Consider the following 15,980-nt stretch of genomic DNA (forward strand, 5'->3'; position numbering starts at 1 on the left):
CCCATCCCCCCACCCATCCCCCTTCTGTAACCCTCAGTTTGGTTCCTGGAGTCCAGTGTCTCTCACGGTTTGTTTCCCTCTCTGATTTCTTCCCATTCAACTTTCCCTCCCTTCCACTATGGTCTTCCGTGCTAAAACAGCCACTTTTTAAATTGCAGGCATAATACTTAAGAACTGAAATGAGTACTCTATAGGGTCTATGTATTACCCTACATTATCTAAGTGACAAATAAGAGTTCTAAAAAGAGTCGTTTCTTCTACATTATAAAAAGAAATAATAAGATTCAGCATCCTACCTATGTATCTATAACCTTCTTCACCATCTACTATTGGTCTCAGCCAAGTTGACCTAAGTTGTATATTATTATGCACATGGGCACCTTGAGGAGGGTAGAGTGTAAATAGCATTTCAATCGCATTGAACTTCTTGATGAGTTCAGAATATTTCTCATGGTCTTCTGTTAAAAAAAAAGAGAATATTAAAAAATTTTTAAATTTTAGATATTTTTGTCTAATGTGTTTCTTGTAAGTGATGCAACATTAAAAACTATTTAATAATTTGAATGCTGATGGCTATGTTGACAACGTGGGTTTTCTTTAGCCAAAGGTACTCCACCAACAATCTTACTGTTCAGATAATTCCTAGCAAAAATTAAGGAGTAAGGGATTTACAAATATCCTCTTCAAACACTGTAAGTTTAAAGCAGTATTGTTAATAGGTATAGTAAAAAGTAAGGTAACCAATGAACAGCATTCATATTATACATAACATAACCATATATATCTTTAATTGCCAGTAAACAATGAAATCAGATTAATCTGATAAAAATGTGGACTAAACATAGATTTCCCCAAAGTGGAATGACTAAATTAATATTTCTAAGCTATGGTCTATAGGAAAATATAATGATACATATACAAATACTTATATACAACTTACTATATGCAAGGAATTGTTCCAAATGCTTTTATATTAATACAATTAATTTTCATAAAACAGCTATAAGGCATATCCTATTATTATTTCCAATATATAATCTGGTATATATAATCCACCTGCCACTGTCCTGCTTGTGAGACTAGAACACTTTTTTGCCATAAGGCACAATTTTAAGCATCTTCCATAGAGAGCCAAGAGGGAACTAGATGATGAAGGGGCTCTTCCTGCTTCTGGGTACTTCTTTCTGTTGGCTCTTATAGTGCACAGTAGCCAGCAGTGTAGGGCACTTTCTGGGGGGGCGGTGTCTCCTGGAACCACCCCCCACTACATGAATACACACTGGGAGCTTCCTACCAAGTTCATAGTGCAGCACCTTCCACAGTGTGACACCTCGCTATGGACAGTTTCCCAAGAACCCCAGAAAGTGGCTTTCCCATGAGTTGCCCTAGCCTGCTACCTCAGTGAACTTTTCTGCCATTCGCTGGGCCACAGCTATGCCCTCTCCAAGATGTGGCTCCACGGTGGTGGGAGTGGGGTGGGGATAGAAGGTCTTCTTTAAAATTTGTTCTTTCTGGGATGCCTGGTGGCTCAGTTGGTTAAGTGTCTGCCCTCAGCTCAGGTCATGATCCCAGGGTTCTGGGATTGAGTCCCGCATCGGGCTTCTTGCTCAGCACGGAGTCTGCTTCTTCCTCTGCCTGCTCTGCTTGCCACTCCCCCTGCTTGTGCTTTTCCTCTCTCTGACAAATAAATAAGTAAAAATCTTTTTAAAAAATTTTTTGTCCTTTCCTTAGGTGCTCTGCTTCAAACCCAGGAGTACCGGCTACTCCCTATATGTGCTCTTCTCAATTTTTAGAGTTATTTTTACCCCTTAGTAGCAGATCATAATTAATAATTCTTTACATTAAGTTCTTCCTGCTCAAATTACCGTGTAGTTTCTACTTCCTAATTAGACCCACCCAGTTGACATAGACAGACCTGGGTCCTAATGTTCAAATCACCATTAACAGGCTGTGAAATATTAGACAAATCAGTTTACCTTCAGGTGATAATATTGTTCTCATAAAATTGTTGTTAGAATAATCCTAACCTTTAAGTGACATAAGATATATAAAGCATTTATAGGGTACCATGTCTATATGTACTAGATAAATGTCTTATCAATTTTCATCTAGTATTATTTTGATAATAGAAATGATGAGAGAGTCAGAAAATAATAAACAATATGTTATTGCATCTTTCAATTATACCCATATATTAGGGAATTTTCTGCCTCCTTTTAAAAGGGAAATTTCAAAATTGTGCCCTTGTAACTAACAAACAAACAAAATAAACAAAAACTCTTCCTCACATATGCTCACATGTGTGAACAGATTACATACAGATTTTTTTTAAAAAGATTACATATAGTAGAATTATATAGGTGATATCTATGTCAACACCAGCCAACATCATCTGTCAAGAGCAGAGAGGAAGCTGGAACTATTATAAAGCAATGCTGAAGCATGAACCTGCCTTACTTTTTCACTCAGTCATACTTCTTCAAGAAGTTGAAGAGGGGAGCTCCTCAGGCAGGGGGTTACCTTCCGAGTTTGTAAGGGAGGCTAGGGATGCAGCACTGCATCATGAGAAATCACACAGCTAAATAAAATACAATGCTGAAGTTTTCCATGACACACAAGGTAAGGAAACAAAATAGATCAGAGTCTCTGTCTTTGAAACCATAAAGAAAATTAAAGTAGGAAAAACTAGCAATAACTGTGGCTATTTATTGTGAAAAGATAGAATTGCACTTAAGGTTTCTCCCCTCCCCAACATTTATATCTTTCTAACTCCTTTAGTTTCAAAAAGGATGTTTAGTAACATTATTTGATAGGATTATGCTTGTTAATTTCAATAAAGTACTGTATTATCCTAAAAACAAACATTTCCAATTTCAGGCAAAGTAAATGCCTTAAACTAAAATCTCAACAGTGGTAAATGTATAACTGCCACTTTTTCTTACCGGCATATTCTGATTGAAGACTAAGCAGAAACACATGAAGTCAGTGGAATGTTGCACTTGCTAGGATAATAAGACACAGTGTGAACTCTAACAACAGACCCACATTGAAGGTTTCTAGCTCAGAGTCCTGCTAATGTCACCATTTGCCATCAGGTAACACAAACGGAGGCTTGGAGCTTATATAAACGAGGCATTATGATTTTTGAATGATTGTACCTTCCTTAATATCAAAGTTGATTAGAGATAAACACTTTTAATTTTAGAAAGCCTACAGCTTATAAAACGTGTTCTCTTTTAATTTTATTAAAAAATTATCCTCTGTATAGACACAAATTATCCATCCCAAGATTGAAAGTAGGAATTTAACTTTGTTTGTTGATACTGATAATTTTTGTTATCTATGGAGTACCTTCCTTTTACTGCACTGCTATCCAGTATTGCCACATTGGATTCAGATGTAGTGGTACTGTTCTCAGAACTCAGAACAAGAGCTCTTCCGTACTCCTTCCTCCCCAAGCCGTGTGTGTAGTATGTGTATGTCCTAGGTCTGTTTCCGTGGCAAAAGCCCACACAAAATTTCTGTAAGTCTACTGCTCCCAGGTCACCAAGTAGTTAATTATCTTCGGTAGAGATAGCAGTGGTTGATAGCAGAGGCTCTGGAGCTGAACAGCTTGGGTGTGAATCTGGATCTGCCATTTATGAGCTGTGTGACCTGAAGCAAGTTAGCTAACCTCTTTCCAGCTCAGTATCATAGTAAATCTGTCTACATTATAGTGTTGTTATGGGGACTACATGGGTTAATGTAAGTAAAGTCTTTAGAAGAATATCTAGTCTTTAGAGGAACATCTAGCCTATAGCCAGTAGTATTTAAGCATTAGTTATTACTGTCATTATGATGACCTCCATTTAACAGATGCTGGTATAGCCTCTATCCTATTAAGATAATGACAGCAGTCTCCTGTCTCTTCCTCCATCTTGCTTCCTTGTGGGTGGGTGGAAGAAAGGTCAGTTGTCTTGAAACCATTGCTTTTTCTGGTCACTCCTACACTGTTTTGGATGCTCTAAGGGTCAGTGGTTCCTACTGGATGCTGATCAGAAGTTTTTGTTAATTGGTCATTTGTGGGCTACTAATTGGTGTTATGGTGGTCTTCTTTGTTATTATTATTATTATCATTAACAATATTTTGTTGGATCTAAGACATTACAGATGTTGAGGGCCCCAGCAATTTACACACCACTAAGAAATATAAAGGACTAGAAATTTAACTATGGCATACCATTGATTATAAGACATAGCTTAATTTTGGAAACACTAAAATATGAAAGTATATATCTTAGAGTTAACAAAATGTGGCAAAATCAAGAAACCCAGTCGCTTAATTGAGAACTCCACTTAGCTAACGAATAGGCATCTCAAAGTCTATATGCCAAAACGTGTCCTGTGCCAGGGTTTCTTGTCTCAGTAAATAGCATCTATCTTTTTTTTTTCTTTCATGTAGATAGAAGTGTTTTTTTTTTTATGTGTACAGCTTAATGAGTTTAGCAAATGTTTACAGCTATATCATCCAAACCCCTATCAAGATATAGAGCATGTCATCACCCCAGAAAGATCCCTGATACCCATTTCTGGTTAACCTCCCTCCCCTTCAAAGGCAACTGTCATTCTGCCATCTATCTTTACAGTTTTAGTATATTCTTTTTTTTTAATTCAATTAGCCAACACATAGTACATCATTAGTTTCAGATGTAGTGTTCAACAATTCATCAGTTGCATATAACACCCAGGGCTCATCACATCATGTGTCCTCCCTAATGCCCATCACCCAGTTACCACATCCCCCCACACACCTCCCCTCCAGCAACCCTCAGTTTGTTTCCCATAGGTAAGGGTCTCTCATGGTTTGTCTCCCTCTCTGATTTCTTCCCATTCAGTTTTCCCTCCCTTTCCTTACAGTCCTCTGCACTGTTTCTTATATTCTACATATGAGTGAAACCATATAACAATTGTCTTTCCCCAATTGATTTATTTCACTTAGCATAATATCCTCCAGTTCCATCCACATCAGTGTAAACAGTAGGTATTCATCATATCTGATGGCTGAGTAATACTCCATTGTATATATACACCACATCTTCTGTATTCATTCATCTGTCGATGGACATCTGGGCTCCTTCCACAGTTTGGCTATAGTGGAACTAGCATCTACTTGATGGTAGAATCTAGAAAAAATTATCCTCTGTATAGACACAAACAACTTAGTCTCCTAAATAGTCTTCTTGGCCCTTCCAATCTTATCTCTAAACAGCAGCCACAGTAATTTTATAAATTTTCATATTCAATGGTTTCCTGATGCTCTTTTTTTTAATTGGTGATTTTTTAAATTTTTTTATTTTATTTTATTATGTTATGTTAATCACCACACATCATTAGTTTTTGATGTAGTGTTCCATGATTCATTATTTGCATATAACACCAGTGCTCCATGCAGTACATGCCCTCTTTAATACCCATCACCAGGCTAACCCATCTCCTCCCACCCCCTCCCCTCTAGAACCCTCAGTTTGTTTCTCAGAGTGCATAATCTCTCATGGCTCATCTCCCCCTCCGATTTCCCCCCTTCATTTTTCCCTTCCTACTATCTTCCTTTTTTTTTTCTTTTAACATATACTGTATTATTTGTTTCAGAGGTACAGGTCTGTGATTCATCAGTCGTACACAATTCACAGAGCTCTCCATAGCACATACCCTCCCCATTGTCTAATCACCCAGCCACCCCATGCGTCCCACCCCCCACCATTCCAGCAACCCTCAGTTTGTTTCCTGAGATTAAAGAATTCCTCATATCAGTGAGATCATATGATACATGTCTTTCTCTGATTGACTTATTTCGCTACCCTCTAGTTCCATCCACGTTGTTGCAAATGGCAAGATTTCAGGGTGTGTTTTTTTTGATGGCTGCATAATATTCCTGTGTGTGTGTGTGTGTGTGTGTGTGTGTGTGTGTGTGTGTGTACACACATACATATACATACATACTACATCTTCTTTATCCATTCATCTGCTGATGCTCTTAAAATAATGTCAGCTCTTTACTATGTCCTAACAGATTCTGAACATTCTGGCCCTGCCGCCTCCTCCATCTCTAACAACCTTGCCTTTCTTTCAGTTTCATAAATACACCTTGCTTCCCCCTGTTTCAGAACATTTGCTCAAGATATTCTGCCTGCCTGGCATGTTCCCCTCTCCTTCCCTCCATTACCTCAGTAACTTCTATACCTTCTTCATATGTCTCCCAAGAGTCTCCTGTGACTATCACCAGACTAGATCAATATAAGATCCCAGAGTTATTGTTCTCTGCATGTTTTCTCTATTATGCTTACTGAAGTTTGTAATTATATTATTTATATTATTATTTGAGTAAAATCTGTGTCCCTCACAAGACTTTTAGCTCCCGGCAGGCAAGGTCCATGGCCGTTTGCTAATGCACTCACTGCATCTCCTATCACCTAGGAGTGTCTCATATTTACAAAGGGTCAATAAAAGGCTTTTAAATTAAATAAATAAAACAATAACTGATAGTATTTGGGGGGAGCTTAGCATGTGGATGGCGGTGTGCTAATAAGCCAGGTATATACATTAACTAATTTAATCCTAAAAGCACATATATTTAACCTGACAACCCTGTGAGTTTCATATTATCATACTCATATCACATCTTCAGTTACTGAGGCAGAGGAAGGTTGCAGGGCATTTTCATGACCTCACAGTTAGTAAATAGTGAAGCCAAGATCTACTCTTAATTGTCTCACTTCAAAGCCTGTCCCTTTAACGAGGATGCCAGACTGCTTTAAACACAGGGTTCCTGGTATCATGGGACTGTTAGTGGCCTCATGAGTTGCTAGTCACCTGGTGGCCTCTCCTCTTGAAGTTGCCTTCCCATCTTTCTAACTCTTCAGCTGTCCCAGCACAGTCTGCTCATCAGCACTGTGGCTTCTCTCACAGAGGCAGCAGCTCATAGCTCTTTTCAGGCAGTTTTCTGATGTTGGTCTTCTCACAAGAACTTATTTTACAGGGGATATTGATGATCTCTCAGGTCAACACCAGTATTCATCAACTGATTAAAACCCTCTTAGTGTGCTAAGGATGTAAGCTAGCATAAAATCCCAGTGTGACCTCCTTAGCCTCCTCCAGTATTCTCCTGCCTCTCAGATAAGTGAGGTTCCTTATGTTCAATATTTATACTAGATGGTGAATTTTCAGAGAACCCCAAAATGCCCCTTCCCTTTCTCTCCCAAATAGGGCACTGAGTTATTGAGAGCTCATTGCTTCCCTCTTGCAGAGCCTGAATCTGAATATTTAAGGCACTGGTTCCCAGACTTGTACACAGTGATTTAAAAAAAAATTATAAATGGGATCTTACTAATTGAGTTTATTTGTGTTTGGCAAATATTCTGGTTTCATGGTTATTTTAACATTATTTCATGGTTTTAAAAGCATCATGTATTCATGATAAGAAACTTTGGAAATACAAAAAGGCATAAGAAATAATTATTACTTTCAGTATGTGTCAACTCTAATCCAGTATGCATAATTTTTATTCTCCCACAACCCCAAAGAAACCACAATACCGCATAAGTAGGTAATAGGACATTTGGTGGCAGATCACTCCTAGATCAAATAAATATTAAAATATTTCTATTAAAAGTAACAAACTGAGCAGATACTTTAAAAAATAAAATATTAAAAATTTTAAATTGGTAGAATGCAAAGATTTATGTGATCTGAAGAGAAACCAGAGTATAGCCCAAATGTCCATCAACTGATGAACGGATAAAGAAGATGTGGTGTGTACACAAACACACACACACACACACACACACACATAACGGAATATTACTCAGCCATCAAAAAATGAAATCTTGCCATTTACAATGACATGGATGGAGCTAGAGTGTATTATGCTAGTGAAATAAGTCAGTCAGAGAAAGACAAATACCATACACTCTCACTTATAGGTGGAATTTAAGAAAGAAAACAGATGAACATATGGGAAGGGGGAAAAGAAAAAAGGGAGAGAGGGAAACAAGCCATAAAAGACTCTTAGGATAAGGTTGATGGATAGAGGTGGGTAGGTAAAGGGTATTAAAGAGGACACTTGTTATGATGAGCACTGGGTGTTGTATGTAAGTGATGAATCACTGAATTTTACTCCTGAAACCAATATTGTCACTGTATGTTAACTATCTAAAATTTAAATTAAAAAAATTTTTTAAAAAGATTAAAGACGCCAGAGAGAAAAAAAAAATTTAATTGGGAAAGAGACTTAAATTTGTCAGCTTTACATAAAAAGTAAGAATGATACCAACACAGTGATTTGAAGGGGCACATGCAATCCAATGTTTATAGCAGCAATGTCTACAATAGCCAAACTAGGGAAAGAACCCAGATGTCCATGGACAGATGAATGGATAAAGAAGATGTGGTACATATATACAATGTAATATTACTCAGTCTGCAAAAAGAATGAAATCTTGCCATTTGCAGTGATGTGAATGGAACTAGAGGGTATTATACTAAGTGAAATAAGTCAGTCAGAGAAAGACAAATACCATATAATTTAACTCATATGTGGAATTTAAGAAACAGAACATAGGGGAAGGGAAGGAAATATAAAATAAGATGAAAACAGAGAGAGAGGCAAACCATAAGAGACTCCTTTTTTAATTTATTTAAGCTCCTTTTATCTATTTATTTGACAGAGAGAGAGAGAGCAGCAGCAGCAGAGGGAGAGGGAGAAGCAGACTCCCCGTTGAGCGGGAGCCGATGTGGGACCTGATCCCAGGACTCTGGAATTAGGATGTGAGCCTAAGGCAGATGCTTAACTGACTGAGCCACTGAGGCACCCCATAAGAGATTCTTAACTATAGGAAAGAAACTGAGGGTTGCTGGAGGGGAGGTGGGGGGGGGGAAGCAGTAACTGGGTGATGGGCATTAAGGAGGGCAGTTGAAGTAATGAGCATTGAGTGTTATATGCAACTGATGAATCACTAAATTCTACCTCTGAAACTAATAATACACTATATGTTAATTAAGTTGAATTTAAATTAAAATTTTTTAAAAGAAGTAAGAATGATAAAAAGAAAGATCGTCTATTATCATAATTGTCCCTTTCTGTAATTATTATTAAAGGCTATTTTAACACTAAAAATGCAAGAGTAACACAATCTCAGATGAAAAAATAGCATTTACATTGAATGATGAGAAACTTGAGCTTCTAAGATTTTTGAAAGTATCAATTTCTTCCTAATGGGCTTGTCCTCAACACAAATCTCAGCACAGACTCAATACTTAAACAGGGCATGTGTGTAAATTGTTAAGTTCAAGACCACTCCTAAGTGTATCAGGGAGAGTTAGGAAGCTAACAAAGCTTCACTAGTGACCCTCGGTTATTAAACCAGAATGGCAGACCTTGTTATTGAAGTCAATTATTAACAAATATTTATAAGTATGGGTAGAAATAGCCTACCCTTTACCTTTGCCCGGTAACTGCACCACTATGTAACTCAATTTATCACCAAGGTAAAAATACACTTTAAAACCTTCCTACAAGCACAAAGTTCACAAGCTAAAAGCAATGGTGATAGTGGAGGTTTTCGTCCATTGAGAATATTATGCTCTCATTAAAATGCTAATTTATCTCTCATGTGCCACTGACAGTCATGGGAGGTTTCTGTATGGGATTATCAAATATGAGTTTAAACCCCAATGGTGGAATCGCCTACATCCTATTGTAGGTGACCAACCTCTAAATGTTGTACATTTAATATCTTGTCACTGCCATAGCACTTATTTTGTTTTCATTTTCTTTGACTTGAAATAAGTGAATGTCATACTTTTCGTCATGCCATTTTTATCTAAGCTTTTTCTATTTATTAGTAAGTTTAAGAGAAGGATACCAATTTATCAGTGTAAAAATTATTTATGTCTTGAACAGGGAAATGAATCTAAAGCATCCCCATTCTTAAATTAATGAAACTTTCTTAAATTTAACTTCTTTTAAGAAATACAAGATCTTAATTATCATTAATGAAGAGCAGAACATTAAGATTCAAAACCAAAGGGCAAAATGGTTGAAGGCAGTCACACAATATGCCACTGGATGATATAACCAGTAAAAATAAATGCAAGGGCTGTTGATCTTTCATATCATAGTTAAATACTGTTATTACTCACCTTAAAGAAAAGCAAAAATGTTCACTAACATTTGACTGAGAAGTAAAGAATACAAAATAAGGACATGCATCAATTAAAAATTTGTTAAAGTCTAGGCAAATATTAATTTAAAAATTGTTAAAATATAACAAATATTACTACTTTTAAATCCCTCTGTTTATGAAAACAGGCACATATTGTGAATTTTACCAGAATGTTCTTTACTACATAATTCAAAGGTTACTGTGTCCTTAATATATCTTTAAAAATCCAATAAAAATTCTATTATAAAATAGAAAATTATGGAATTGCAGACATTGGATTACTTAATATTCAAAGTACAGTTATTTCAAAAGGTTCACTTCTGCAGTGGAAAAAACAGAGTTCATAAAGAAATATGCTAACATTTTAATTTTATTTCCATTTTATTTTTACTTTTTAGACTTAAAAGCAAATTTAATACATTTTCAAGTATTTGATAAAGAAAGCTAAAAGACTCTTCCCATTTTGTCTTCATGAAATTTAGATAAAAACACAGATCATAATATCATACAGAAATTATATAGCTACATAAAACAATAAAATAACTTTGGTTAATAATTCCAATAGAATTATAAGGATTTCTAATGAGGGACATTTTCTTTCTCCTAAAAGCCTATGTAAAAAAAAAAAAAAATGGTATGTTAAAACCTAAAATAAATTGCTAAGGAAAAGCTGAAGATAAATTTGTATTTTTAAAAAAAGCATCATTATTCAACATCAAAGAGTAAGATAAACTTCACATCTAAAAACCTGAAATAAAATAACATAAAAAACCCAACAGTATATTTAAATACTAATACCTAAGGAGGAAAAAAGTTTTTTTTTTTTAGATTTATTTATTTATTTATTTGAGAGAGAGAGAGAGAGGGAGAGAGAGTGTGAGCAGGGGGGAGGGGCAGAAAGACAAGCAGACTCCCCGCTGAGTATGGAGCGCTATGGGGGCTCAATCCCAGACCCTGACATCCTGACCTGTGCTGAAGTCAGATGCTTAACTGACTGAGCCACCCATGCTCCCAAAGGAGGAATAAAGATTTAAGTTGGGAATGAGATAGATCAAGTAAAATGAAAATTATTTCAATAGATGTTGAAAAGGTATTTAATAAAACTAAAAAACAAAAAACCCTCTTCATAAAGACATATAGTAAACTTGGAAGAGAAGAATACTTAAAACAACCATTAGCAGTACATAATAACATTAAAATTAATGAAAAACAGCAATGTCCATCATTATCATTATTATCTAATGTCTTAAAAGTTCTAGCCAATGCAAAAGTCAAGAAACAGATATCATAAAGTCACATCCTAAAAGAGATGCATAATTATGAAAAGTATCACATTATCACTGTTTTCAGGGTAACAATTACATAATAATAAAACTCAACAAGATCAGCTGAAAACTATTATAATCTTAGCAAAATATGGCTACATATAATAATAAATAGTCATAAGAAAAACTTGCCAGAATGAATAATATAAAAAGAATATGATTCAATAATTTTTAAAAATGACAATTAAAACAGCTGGGAAAAAAAGCCTATGTGTGTGTCCTGTGTGTGACTGTCTATGTACTAGAAATAATGCAAACATTGTCTCATATATGATTGGGGAATTCTGGTTTATCTTAAGTATTCCATTTTAAAAATACACCTTTCATTTTTGTCTGAAAGTCTGAGTCCAGGATGGTCAGATTAAATCCATTAACATGACTCTATTCTGACTAACAACAAATGCTCCTCTCACCTTAGTCTGAATGCTCTTACTTTGAGAGAACACAATAGCACAAAAAAACTCTTAAAACTTACGAGCACAATGGCAGTTTTTATTGAGCTCACCATACATAATTCAAAAGATATTTCTTTTCACTTTCTTGAGGATATTTTAACAAAAATATTTAGCTCCTAGGATGGAAGCATAGAAACTCCAAATAAGTGTAGTTACCTTAAATTATTAAATTAAAAATTAATTAATAATTAATTAAATTAAATATGAATTACCCAATCGTCTTGTTTTTCTTTTTTTTTAAGATTTATTTATTTGAGAGAGAGAGAACACGCCCATGCACATGAGCAGGGGGAGGGGCAGAGGGAGAGGGAGAGAATCTCCAACAGACTCCCTGCTGAGCAGGGAACCTAATTCCAAGCTCCATCTCACCACCCTGAGATCATAACTTGAGCCAAAATCAAGAGTTGGATACTTAACCAACTGAACCACCCAGGAACCCCAAAACATTTTTTAATATACCAAATAGAAATATATTAACATCTTTAGTGAAACATCAAAATTCCCACAACCTCTAATAAATTTCAAGAATATTTGACAGAAACAATGAAATTCAGACCTAAATGAGACAGAATTTCTAGAGCTGATACAAACTTCTTCAGATCTTGGACTGAAAGGAAGAATCATGTTCCTCCATGACATTTTGAAGGAGTGACAAGACCTATCTGTGTATATGGAATACAGGAGAAGCAGAAAAAGTAACTGAGATATCCAGTTCCATTCCACACCTCAGAATGATACAGAGTTAGAGCCAAAGGAAGAAAGATTAATATCTGTCTCAGATGCCAAGTTCATTCACCCCATCCCAATGCCCCTTATGTCACAACCACTGATAGCATCAAGTCAAAGTACAAAAATCTCATCAGCTCAAAAGTCCCAAATTACATCATCAAAATCATCTAAATTTGGTATGGGTTACACTCTGGGTATAAGCCATCTTGGGGCATAATTCCTCTCTATGTATAGACCTCTGAAATTTAAGAACACATTGTCTGCTCCCAAATTACAATGCTGAAACAATCATAAGATAACAGCTAAGACATTTCCATTCAAAAGAAAGAAAATGGGAAGATAAAAATAAGTGTTTTCAAAATCCAGCTGGATAAACTCCATTAGATTTCAAGGTCTGGAAATAATCCTCTGTGGTTTTCACCCTCTGAATAATCTTTCCTTTTTCATGAAAGGTAGCATGGATTTGTAGCTGAGTAGTTTTATCACTGTTTCTTGCCTATATATTTCTGGGGGTCCAGTAGCCTTCTTCCAATTCATATTGTCTCTGTCCTTTTTGGTCCAAACTGACCAGGTTCTGCTGGTATAAAGTTCTCAAGAATCTTGTGGTTCTCCCATGTATGTTACAGAGATTCACTCCATTAGACAAGAGGCTTCTCCACACATCTTTCCTGGAAAATTTCAGCCCGATTTGTGACTTCTGCATAGATAACTGAGAGTTTCTATGAATCACACATTTTTTTCCTCTTTAAAGAACCTTTTTGTAATTAAATTGTATTTTTTTTTTTATCTTTCTGAGGTATTAGCAAAAGGTTATTCAGCCACACTTTTAGCATTTCCTTTAGAGCATGTTTTCCTATAGTGAACATCTTAATTTAGCATCTTTCACAATTTGAGTAAGTTGAGAATTCCCCAAATAATCTATTTTTGGTTCCTTTCTATTTAACAGTTTTTCTTTCAAATTAACCTCTTGCATTTTACAATAAGCTGCAAAAAGTAACCAGGTTACACTTTCAATTCTTTGCCTGGAAATCTCCTCAACTGAATGTTCCAGTCATAATGTACAAACTACTTTCTACATAACTATAGGACATAATTCCACTGAGCTTTCTGCCACTATATAACAAGGATCATCTTTCCCCTAATTTCTAATAATGTGTTCCTCACTTCCTTTTGAACCCACAGTAGCAGTATTTTTAACTTCTATATTTCCACCAATAGTCTGTGATTTAGATATTCTCTCAGGTGATTTAGATTTTCTCTACTATGCTTTTCACTTCCTTCTGAGTCCTTATTAACAGAATCATTAACCTCCAAAATTCTATTATCTCTCTGTTCAAGGCAATCCAGACTTTCATTATTAGAGTCCTCAATATTCTTCTAGCCTCTGCCAGCTGCCCAGTTCTACATTTTTATATAATCTTTATCAGTCAGTGTTAAACTAGAGAGGCAGAACTAGTAGGAGATATACATTAAGAAATGTGTTGTTTATACACTTGTGACTGGGTGGACAAGTCCTAAATCCATAGAGCAGGCCATCGAGAAGGGCAGGCTGGAATTCTTGGGCATGGCTGAAGACACTATCCACAGGCAGAATTTCTTCTTCAGGGAGGTCTCAGCTGTGTTTTAAAAGCCTGCCAATTGGTTGTATCAGCCCTACAGACATTACCTAGGATAATCTCCCTTACTTAAAGTCAACCAATTATGTACTTCAATCATATCTATAAAATACCTTTGTAGCAAAATCTACATTAGTGTTTGATTGAACAAGTGGGAACTGTAGCCTAGTCAAGCTTACACATCAAAAAGACCATGGCAATCTTAATGAACTTAAGGATATACAAAGTAGACTTTTGGAACCTAAATCGCTTCCAACAGGTGGTAATAGACAGCTTCAGTTTTCCAAAACAAAAGTCAACAAAGAAAGAAAAAAACTTAAAAGTTCTGAGAGAAGGTGTAATCCAAGAGTTTTAATTGAAGCCAAGTATAAAGATACAAAAAACGTTCTCAGGAAATACAGCCCCCACAACCTCTTCCTGGAATAAAACAAAACAAAACAATAAAATACCATATTTTGTTAAAATAGAGCCAAATAAAATTGAATCAAAACAAAAAACTAAAGAATGGAGAAGCTCATGGTAAAACATTAAGGAAGGGAAGAAGGAAGGGAAATATTAAACCCATTTAAATATGTAGAACCACAGGCCAACCAACTGTAGGACTATAGAAAAGGTACATATGTTAGAAACCTTGAAAATATTTTCAAAAATCATAAGATATATTTTTAAGATTGGAAGATGTTTGAGAGAAGTAAAAGGAAGCTTAATTTTCTCATTTTATCGGGAGGATATCAATAGAGGATTTTGATAAATTAGGAAATACTTTAAGTATTTATATTTCTTAAAGTATTCTTTAAAAGGACCAAAACCAATGCAGAATAATCTCTGATAAAACTAAACTCCCAGTGGATAACATACATGTATTTTATCCAGATACACTGCTGCTTCTAACAATTTAGAGATTTGGTTACCAATGAAAAGGGGAAAGACCACACATGTATATATTTAACTGTCTTTCCTCATTCTCCAAATTAATTAAAGGCATTTGGAAAGAAACTCTCATGGGATACTTCTCCTATAGATACATAAATAGCACTCTTAACATAGACTTATATCATTTTATGCTGTTTTCTAGATCAGAGCAAACATTTATCAATCAGGTTAACTAATAATTGTATTTAGAAGAAAAGTTCTATGATGTTTAGATATGGATAAGCAGCAAAATTCTAGTGTTTTGTTCATGTTGTTTCTTGGAAATATAAGACAACTTGAGTTATTTCCCCTTGGGTTTTTCCAAAAGAGCAGATTAATTGCTTGAATAAAGATAAGCTTATTACATAATTTATAAATGCGTATGCAATTCACTGTGCTGTATTTAATTTCTTTCATAGGATAACAAGCTTAAAAGATAAAGTAAATTAGAGACCTGCTATCTTTCTATTTTAATGGGGCTCTAAAGAAGACTTTGTAAAAAAAATTATATGGAAACTAAAGAAAAACAGATTAGCAGGCGCTAAGATCAAATGGATTGGCAGAAATAATAAACAGATTGTTTTTAGTGGTCCATGGCAAATTGACAAGACATATTAGTTAAATTGATAACAAATTTGAGCCTAACATATTGTATTATCTTGAAGAAAAGGGGAAAAAGTTAACGTAACATAGTTCAGAAAATGCACTGGAATAATCTTCAGAAATAATACAAAGTAAAGAAGA

General features: G+C 35.3%; 1 protein-coding gene across 3 annotated transcripts in view; it reads right to left on the reverse strand.

Annotated features, from left to right (window-relative positions):
- Window positions 1–15,980, reverse strand: part of IQCM (IQ motif containing M) — a 453,243-nt gene that overhangs the window by 72,776 nt on the left and 364,487 nt on the right. For 2 of the 3 annotated variants that reach the window (XM_027599769.1, XM_027599768.2), the window contains exon 13: window positions 297–458. The exons of the other annotated variant lie outside the window; for it this stretch is intronic. In XM_027599769.1, coding sequence (XP_027455570.1) covers window positions 297–458 — 162 coding nt within the window. The remainder of the gene's footprint in view (window positions 1–296; window positions 459–15,980) is intronic. 3 annotated transcript variants of the gene reach the window in all.

This window comes from Zalophus californianus, chromosome 2, assembly GCF_009762305.2.
Source record: "Zalophus californianus isolate mZalCal1 chromosome 2, mZalCal1.pri.v2, whole genome shotgun sequence".
Classification (NCBI taxonomy): Eukaryota; Metazoa; Chordata; class Mammalia; order Carnivora; family Otariidae; genus Zalophus; species Zalophus californianus.